Here is a 9,132-nt window from a genome sequence, read left to right as displayed (position 1 = left end):
AATGATATCTTCAAATACACTATTAATATTTCTAATATAGTTTATATATAAATTTTAAGTAAATGTAATAGGTTGGTAAAAACGAGTTGAATTTTCAGTAATTAAATACCAACTATAACGAAAGAAAAAAAAATTAAAAATGGTTTATATCAAATTAATTTTTACATTTTCAGGATCTTTTAGGTAAATATTTTATAATATGCATATAAAAAAACATTTTTACATCAAATATGCAGGTATTTCTAACAAAAAGACCAGGTTATTCATTTGTCTTTTATGGCAAGGCCAAGTTGATTATTGTCTAGCAAATTGGAGTAGTTACCAACATCAAATTGTTAACCATAATCTTTGCTCTATTCTCAGTTATATATATTCCATACCATTTGTTTTTCTTTTCTGCAACTACAAAAGTTTTATTGGTTTGTGTCTCCTAGTGTTAGAACCAACCATTGTACGGCGCCTCTGAAATATTGTCATATGGAACGCATTCCCAACTGAATCTTAGCTTTTTATTGTTTGTCTTTTTCGTTTGTTTTCTGCTACAAATTTCCTGACATCTCTTTTGCCCCAGAGCATTGATGTTCGCTTAGGCTTTTCTTTGTTAAACAGTGGTTCCAGCCTTCCAGATTGGTTCTGTCATCTTTGCATGGTTGTATTTTCTGATCATTTTTGTTTGATTTTCCATAGATGTTTTACAACTTTTCTTTGCTTTTAATGGGGTTCCATTTTTTTTTCTGAATAATCAAAGTACTGATCTCTTATTTATTTATTTATTTATTATTATTATTATTTCAGGGAATGCAAGGAAATTTGCTGATTTGATTCGAGAGGTGATTTTTTGTATTCTTTCACGGCAAGTTGAGTGAAAATGGCATCATCGGCTACTTGGTTTACTTCACTTTCATGTTCAAGCTCTGTGATTCAATCTCCGGAGGACACATCTATTCCTATTATAATCCACTGGCTGAGATTCATTTTCCTCAACCCATGTCCTCAGAGAGCTCTCTTCTCTGCAGTTGATCTCCTGTTCTTACTTACCCTTTTCTTCTTTGTGGTTGTTAACAACCTTTATTCTAGACTCTTAGGTAATAACCATGGCAGCTCTGACATGAACAAACCTTTCATAATAGCCAACAGGGTCCACTCCAGCACGACTACATGGTTCAAGCTCTCTGTCATTGTAACGGTTGTGCTGGCGGTTTGTTACACTATTGTCTGCGTTCTTGCATATAATAGCAGTAACCAAGAGCCTTGGAAGCAAATTAACGGATCATTTTGGTTAATTCAAGCCATAACTCATGCTGTGATTGCTGTCTTAATCATCTGTGAGAAGAGATTTCATGTTGTTAACCATCCTGTCTTTCTCCGAATTTATTGGACTGCGAATTTTATCATCGTTTCGTTGTTTACAGTAACTGGGATCGTTCGTGTGGTTCAAACAAATCAGGATTGGTATTTGAGGTTGGATGATATAGTTTCCTTTGCTTCTTTCCCATTATCAGTTCTTCTTCTTGTTGTTGCTATTAGTGGTTCAACTGGTATATCAGTGACCGGAGAATCCGAACCGGCAATGGATGAAGAGACAAAGTTCAATGAGCCGCTTTTGAGCAAATCCAATGTCACTGGCTTTGCTTCAGCTCCAGTAGTATCAAAGGCATTTTGGCTCTGGTTGAATCCTCTGTTGAAAAAAGGCTATAAGTCCCCTCTCAAAATGGATGAAGTTCCAACTCTTTCGCCTGAGCATAGGGCTGAAACGATGTCGAAGCTCTTCGAAGCAAGTTGGCCTAATCCGCAGGAGAAATCAGAGTACCCTGTTCGAACCGCATTGTTGCGGTGCTTTTGGAAGGAACTTGCCTTCACTGCATTCCTCGCAATTGTGCGGCTCTCGGTTACGTACGTTGGTCCCATTTTGATCCAAAGCTTTGTTGACTACACTGCAGGGAAAAGAAGCTCGCCGTATGAAGGATATTACCTTATATTGGTTCTCCTTGCTGCTAAGTTTCTCGAAGTGTTGACCGGTCACCAATATAACTTCAACTCTCAGAAGCTTGGGATGCTCATTCGCTGCACTCTTATTACTTCTTTATACAAGAAAGGGCTAAGGCTAACTTGTTCCGCGCGTCAAGCTCATGGGGTGGGACAGATTGTGAATTACATGGTTGTTGATGCTCAACAGCTCTCTGATATGATGTTGCAGCTCCATTCTATTTGGTTGACTCCTTTGCAAGTTATTGTTGCTTTGGTGCTCTTGTATGGGTACCTCGGTGCTTCGGTGGTGACTTCGATGCTTGGACTGCTCGGTATTTTTATCTTTGTGGTAATAGGGACAAGACGGAACAATCGTTTTCAATTCAATGTGATGAAGAATCGAGACTCGAGAATGAAGGCGATGAACGAGATGCTTAACTACATGCGGGTTATCAAGCTTCAGGCATGGGAAGAGCACTTCAATGAAAGAATCCTATCTTTCCGTGAGACTGAGTTCGGGTGGCTAAGCAAATTCTTGTTTTCGATATCTGGAAATATCATAGTAATGTGGTCGACGCCATTACTGATAGCAACTCTTACATTTGGGACTGCACTTATATTAGGTGTGAGACTTGATGCTGGGGTAGTTTTCACAGCAATAACTATCTTTAGGGTCTTGCAAGAGCCCATCAGGACATTCCCACAGTCTATGATCTCACTTTCACAAGCAATGATTTCACTGGGGAGATTGGATAGTTATATGTTGAGCAAGGAGTTGGATGATTCATCAGTGGAGAGACAGGAGAGTCGCCATGGTCCGATTGCTGTGGAAGTTAAAGATGCGGCGTTTAGCTGGGATGATGAAACTGGAGAGATGGTTCTCAAAAATATAAATTTAGAGGTCAAGAAAGGGGAGCTTACCGCCATAGTAGGGACTGTGGGATCTGGCAAGTCCTCTCTCTTGGATTCTATTCTTGGTGAGATGCACAAAATATCAGGAAAGGTATGATGGTTGCATTTGTTAAACATGCAATTTTTCTTAGACCAAAGCTCTTGAATGGCCTCGAATGATTGTTAAAGATAGTTCTTGCTGTTTACATGACAGGTTAAGCTTTGTGGGACAACTGCATATGTAGCTCAAACGTCTTGGATCCAGAACGGGACAATCGAAGAGAACATCCTATTCGGTCTGCCGATGAACAGGGAGAAATACAGGGAAGTTATAAGGGTCTGTTGCTTGGAGAAAGACCTGGACATGATGGAGTTTGGTGACCAGACTGAAATTGGAGAGCGCGGAATTAACCTTAGTGGCGGGCAAAAGCAACGAATACAGCTTGCCAGAGCGGTTTACCAGGATCGTGACATCTACCTTCTCGATGACATCTTTAGTGCTGTTGATGCTCATACTGGGACAGACATATTTAAGGTCACACTGTTATTTGATTCATTTTTGACGTAAAGAATATGTGAGAAATTTGCCATTTCTATTTTTATTTTGTTTTTGTCTGCAGGAATGTCTGAGAGGAGCTCTCAAAGAGAAGACTATTTTGCTTGTAACTCATCAAGTGGACTTCTTGCACAATGTTGATTTTATTTTGGTAAGTAGACATGTTTTATCTGTTTTATGGAAATGACAAAAGCAGACATTCATGTACAAGTACTTGATGTTTCGAAAAAATTCCTTGTGTAAATTCCAGGTGATGCGAGATGGGATGATAGTACAGTCAGGGAAGTATAATGATTTACTAGATTCCGGCACAGATTTTGGAGCTCTTGTAGCTGCACATGAAACAGCTATGGAACTTGTTCAAGCAGGCAACACCATGCCTGCTGAAGGTTCCTCCAAAACATCCAAATCTAATCAGGTTGTTTCCAACATTGGGGAAGCAGATGGTGAAAATAAGTCTCAAGACCACCCGAAATCAGATAAGGGGGATTCTAAGCTAATCAAAGAAGAAGAGAGGGAAACTGGTCAAGTCAGCTTGCAGGTGTATAAAATGTACTGCACTGAAGCTTTTGGCTGGTGGGGTGTGGCTGCAGTGTTGCTATTATCTCTGTCATGGCAAGCGTCTTTAATGGCTGGCGATTATTGGTTGTCATATGAAACTTCACCTGAACATGCTGTTTCATTCAACCCTTCACTATTTATTTCGGTTTACGCTATCATGGCAGTGGTGTCTATTGTGTTGTTAGTGATCCGATCCTTTTTCGTCACACTTATGGGGCTAAAGACATCACAAATATTTTTCAGACAAATTCTTCAAAGCATCTTGCATGCCCCTATTTCCTTTTACGATACCACACCGTCGGGAAGAATTTTAAGTCGGGTAAAGTTTTGAACCTCATCATGGCATATATGTCCTAATATTGATATCTTAGGACTGATATATTCCTTCTGTTTAATCCACAGGTATCCAGTGATCAGACTAATATCGATATCTTTGTGCCATTTGTTATGGGGATTACTATATCTATGTACATTGCACTGCTAAGTATCTTCATAATCACTTGTCAATATGCTTGGCCCTCAGTATTCTTGATAATTCCACTTGGTTGGCTGAACTACTGGTACAGGGTATGTATGCATCTTCATAATGACCCATTTTTGTAACAATCCAACATCTTATAACACATAGCTAACATGACATGACAGATTATACAAGGTCCATTTGATGATTGATATGTTCATTTCTCTTGAATTGCAGGGATACTACCTAGCATCATCTCGTGAACTAACTCGCCTCGATTCAATCACTAAAGCTCCTGTCATCCATCACTTCTCGGAAAGCATCACTGGAGTCATGACGATTCGTGCTTTCAGGAAGGAGGATAGTTTTTGTCAGGAAAATGTTGACAGAGTTAATTCCAATTTACGCATGGATTTCCACAACAATGGATCCAATGAGTGGTTAGGCTTCCGTTTGGAACTTATCGGGACCGTAGTCCTCTGCCTTTCTACCATGTGTATGATTTTGTTACCTAGTAGCATTGTTAGGCCAGGTAAAGCATATGCTACAAGTATGTTTGTGAAAAATATTTTCATGTGTAGCATATGGTTCATTAGCCTAGTTAAACCAATTATCTCATGTTTCAAGTAAGTTCATACCTCATCTTAGGGGAGACTTGCATGTAGATGATGGTAATTTTTTTTGTATAATGCAGAAAATGTTGGGTTATCTCTGTCATACGGGTTGTCCCTCAATGGAGTGTTGTTTTGGGCCATATTTTTAAGTTGTTTCGTGGAAAATAGGATGGTTTCAGTTGAAAGAATAAAGCAATTCTCAAGTATTCAGCCAGAAGCAGCATGGCATATTGAGGACCGTCTTCCCCCTCCGAATTGGCCTACCCATGGCAATGTTGAGCTCAAAGACTTGCAGGTTAGATACCGGCCGAACACTCCTCTTGTACTTAAAGGCATTACTCTGAGCATTAAAGGAGGCGAAAAGATCGGTGTTGTTGGTCGGACGGGGAGTGGGAAGTCAACATTAATCCAAGTTCTGTTTAGGCTGGTTGAACCAACAGCAGGGAAGATAATCATTGATTGTAGAGATATCTGCATTTTAGGGCTGCATGATATAAGGTCACGCTTTGGGATCATCCCACAAGAACCTGTCCTATTTGAAGGAACTGTGAGAAGCAACATAGACCCTGTAGGCCAGTTTTCAGATGAAGAGATTTGGAAGGTAAAAAAAATGTCATTCCAAACAAACAACATGAGCCATTTCATTTCCTTTCTTTCTAAAGGACAATGCATGTTTTTCACAGAGCCTCGAGCGGTGCCAACTTAAAGACGTGGTGGCATCAAAACCCGATAAACTCGATTCCTTAGGTAAGTGATTCTCAAGTTTTCATGTATGAAATAGTGCTTGAAAATCACCAAAATTGTGTTTGTGTTGTGTGATATAGTGGTGGACAATGGGGACAACTGGAGTGTGGGGCAAAGGCAGCTTTTGTGCTTAGGGAGGGTTATACTAAAGCACAGCAAGCTTTTGTTCATGGACGAGGCAACCGCATCGGTTGACTCGCAAACGGATGCTGTAATCCAAAAGATCGTAAGGGAAGAGTTTTCAGCCTGCACCATTATCAGCATTGCTCATAGAATACCCACAGTCATGGACTGTGACAGGGTTCTGGTGATGGATGCAGGAAGGGCAAAAGAATTTGAGCCACCATCACGCTTGCTTGAGAGGCCAACATTGTTCGCAGCATTGGTTCAAGAATACGCTGATCGCTCTGCTGGACTATAGCCGCCGAACCAAGGCCCTGGCTGGCTGGACATAATTTTCTAATTTGCTGCCTAGCATATATTTATCTATAGTTTGCAAAAAATGTGCTATTTCCTATCTTAGAAAATAAAGTGGTTATATAAAGTGTGTAGTATTGGCATTGATTTCTATATATTGGATATTGATTTTAAGTAAATTTATCTCAAATTTAGTTTAATTAATTCGAAATTTGAAATTAAATATTTATGACTCATTTTTAATTCTCGCATTGAAATTTATATAGCATAAAAGGAAAAAAAGAAAAACTCAATTAAATTAAAATTACAACATAAAATGTAATGAAAACTATGTGTTTTAGAAAAAATAAACCACACATTTGACATTTTCTAATATCATAAAATAGAAGCAAACGACTGATAATAAAGGGCCTCAATTTTTTCTACTTCAATGGTAAGCCCAAACTATGAAACCCCACTCTATTTTCTTTTTAATCTTCCCGATTCGGAACGGCGTCGTTTATAACTCTCTCGTCTCTGAAACTGAAATGGGAATACTATATATTGTAATTTAACGTAAATTAAAAACCCTGCAAAAACCCTAGCCAACAAATTTTGAGAGAGAGGTAGATCCGATGGGGAGGTCGAGAAGGAAATACAAACAATCTCGTGCCAAGGTCAAAGTGGGTCTCCCCAGGAAAAACCCTCACGTCTTTAAGCCATGCTTCACTCTTCCTCCCAAGCTCCGTTCACTCGCCAACGTCGACGATGCCCTCTCCAAGTGGGACGACAAAGCCAGCGTCATCCAAAACTACAAGTCCTTTGGGATCGTTTCTAACCCTAACTACCTCGGCGTTCGTTCTCGTACTTCCCACATCGTGGAGAGCGATTCACTCCAAGTCCCTCATTCTCCGCCTTCCGATGAACCGGCTGATGAATTCGAGCCCATTGATTCGGGCAGCGATCTCGAAGAGGATGGTTAGTCTGCCCTTTACCCTTCTCTACTGTTTCTGCGTTTCGGTATTGAGGTCTAGTTAGGTAAATTGGAAGAAGGTTCCTTTTAGATTAAAAATAAAGTAACCAATGAATTTGATGCAATTGTGAAATTGAAGTCTTTCTTAGGGCTATAAATGAATATGATGAATGTTTGTTTATGTAAATAATTTTTGAGAACTGAAATCAAACAAAGCATATTTAGTTATTTTAGGATTAAATGCAAAATTGGCCTTCAAATTATAACACTTTTTTCAAGTTTTTTAATCAATTTCGTCTCACTAACCAATAAGAATGTACCACTTTCGGGGTAAACTAATATAAAATTGATAGTTTAAGTACTGCTTTTGACAACAAAACTTTAAGTACCTAAGTGAGAAAAGCGGTATGGTTCAGAGGCCAAATTTGTGGTTAAGCCTTTTTTATATGCACGACCAGGCTTGATTATGAACCAAATAGGGATGAAGTATGAGATGTTCATTTAAGTTCACGAACAAGCTCGTTTATGAATCATTTAAACCTCATTTGTTCTTCAATTATTATTAATATACTATTGTTTTTTTTTTCTAATATAATTATTAATTTTTATGTTGAATTGTTTCATATTTAAAATTAATAAATATTTTTATTTGTGGTTTGTTTGCTTATTGTTCATGAATAGGTTTTTCATTGTCCACTAAAATGTTTGATTATGCCTTCATGGACATGTTCATTCAATGTTCACAAACATCTTTGTTTGAACTCATAATTTTAATTAAGTGAACATCTTCTCAACTAACATGAATTAAACATGAATAGGTTTAAAAATAAGCTTTGGATCATTCTCTTTCTGAAATACTTTTATCTTACTTTTAGGAATAATGCGTGAAATGCAGAAGTTGCAACCCTTTTCCCTTCTCAATCGACCATTTTAACATGCTCTATGTTTGCCTTTGCAGACTTAAAAACAGCACTGGGGAAGAAGCGAAGAGATGGAAAAAGCAGACATTTACAGCCACTGACCACCATGCAACGTCTTTACATTGGCCAGCTGATTGAGAAATATGGCGATGACTACCAGGTGGGATTGGTGTTCCTTTCATATATTTGTAGTTCCTATAGTATTTCACTGAACTCTTATGGATGGTTGTTTTGCTTACTGTTGCTTTTACTATTACAGGCAATGTTCATGGATGTAAAATTAAATAAGATGCAGCATTCAGTTGCAACTCTGGAGAAACTATGCAAAAGGTATCATATGTTTGGAGATAAGAATCCTTTGATATTATCCAGTTGAGAATGTTTTCAAGTTTTTGCATGGCAATCTCTCGGGGCTATGGAATTTGTAGAGAAGTTCTAAAATAGATTATAGTATGATCAAATGATGTTGTACTTGTTGCCTGGCTCAACTTTCAATTTAGATTATTGTATTCTCATTTTGACAATGCAGTAAAAGGTATCAATTTTCAGTCTCAATTCAGTTCATTGGTGACTTTCCCTGCTTTGAGTTTCTTACTTTAGTTTGAGCATGGGCCGGGCCTGACAAAAAGTTTAGGCTCATTTGCTAGACTCGGGCCTGGCCTGGCCCGAAAAATGGGTTTAAAATTTTGCCCAAGTTTGACTTGGATAAAAATGCAAAAACTTAGGCTCGACCCAACCCGCTCATATTAATTTTTATATAATTTTAAAATATATATAATACATTAAAAATACTAAAAATATCAAAATAAATATTTATCAACAAATAGAAAATAAATTTAAAAAATATATATACTTAAATAACACTAAGATAGATGTAACTTAACAAGCAAATGTCTCTAAAATAATAACAAAATTAAGTCTTATACAATATCCAAATAATAACAACAAAATAGTAGTAACATAATAGTAAAATGGTAGCAAAATAAGGAGAAAATAACAAGAAAGAAATATTAAAAAAAATTATATTTTTTTTGTCCTTTAATGAATTC

General features: G+C 37.7%; 2 protein-coding genes across 2 annotated transcripts; both read left to right on the top strand.

Moving 5' to 3' along the window:
• Nucleotides 1-282: 282 nt before the first annotated feature.
• LOC108458348 (ABC transporter C family member 14-like) lies at nucleotides 283-6,415 on the top strand. Its single transcript, XM_017757702.2, has 10 exons — nucleotides 283-649; nucleotides 796-2,971; nucleotides 3,074-3,394; nucleotides 3,480-3,566; nucleotides 3,666-4,295; nucleotides 4,379-4,543; nucleotides 4,674-4,968; nucleotides 5,131-5,651; nucleotides 5,734-5,797; nucleotides 5,875-6,415. The coding sequence occupies exons 2-10, from the start codon at nucleotides 869-871 to the stop codon at nucleotides 6,213-6,215; spliced, it is 4,527 nt and encodes a 1,508-aa protein (XP_017613191.1). The 5' UTR covers nucleotides 283-649; nucleotides 796-868; the 3' UTR covers nucleotides 6,216-6,415.
• Nucleotides 6,416-6,751: 336 nt separating this feature from the next.
• Nucleotides 6,752-8,638, top strand: LOC108459355 (uncharacterized). Its single transcript, XM_017758715.2, has 3 exons — nucleotides 6,752-7,168; nucleotides 8,122-8,243; nucleotides 8,343-8,638. The coding sequence occupies exons 1-3, from the start codon at nucleotides 6,826-6,828 to the stop codon at nucleotides 8,457-8,459; spliced, it is 582 nt and encodes a 193-aa protein (XP_017614204.1). The 5' UTR covers nucleotides 6,752-6,825; the 3' UTR covers nucleotides 8,460-8,638.
• The last annotated feature ends 494 nt before the right edge of the window (nucleotides 8,639-9,132 follow it).

Source organism: Gossypium arboreum, chromosome 8 (genome assembly GCF_025698485.1).
Source record: "Gossypium arboreum isolate Shixiya-1 chromosome 8, ASM2569848v2, whole genome shotgun sequence".
NCBI classification, from domain to species: Eukaryota; Viridiplantae; Streptophyta; class Magnoliopsida; order Malvales; family Malvaceae; genus Gossypium; species Gossypium arboreum.
The sequence above is the reverse complement of the archived record's forward strand: the minus strand, read 5'-3'. Positions and strand labels throughout refer to the sequence as shown.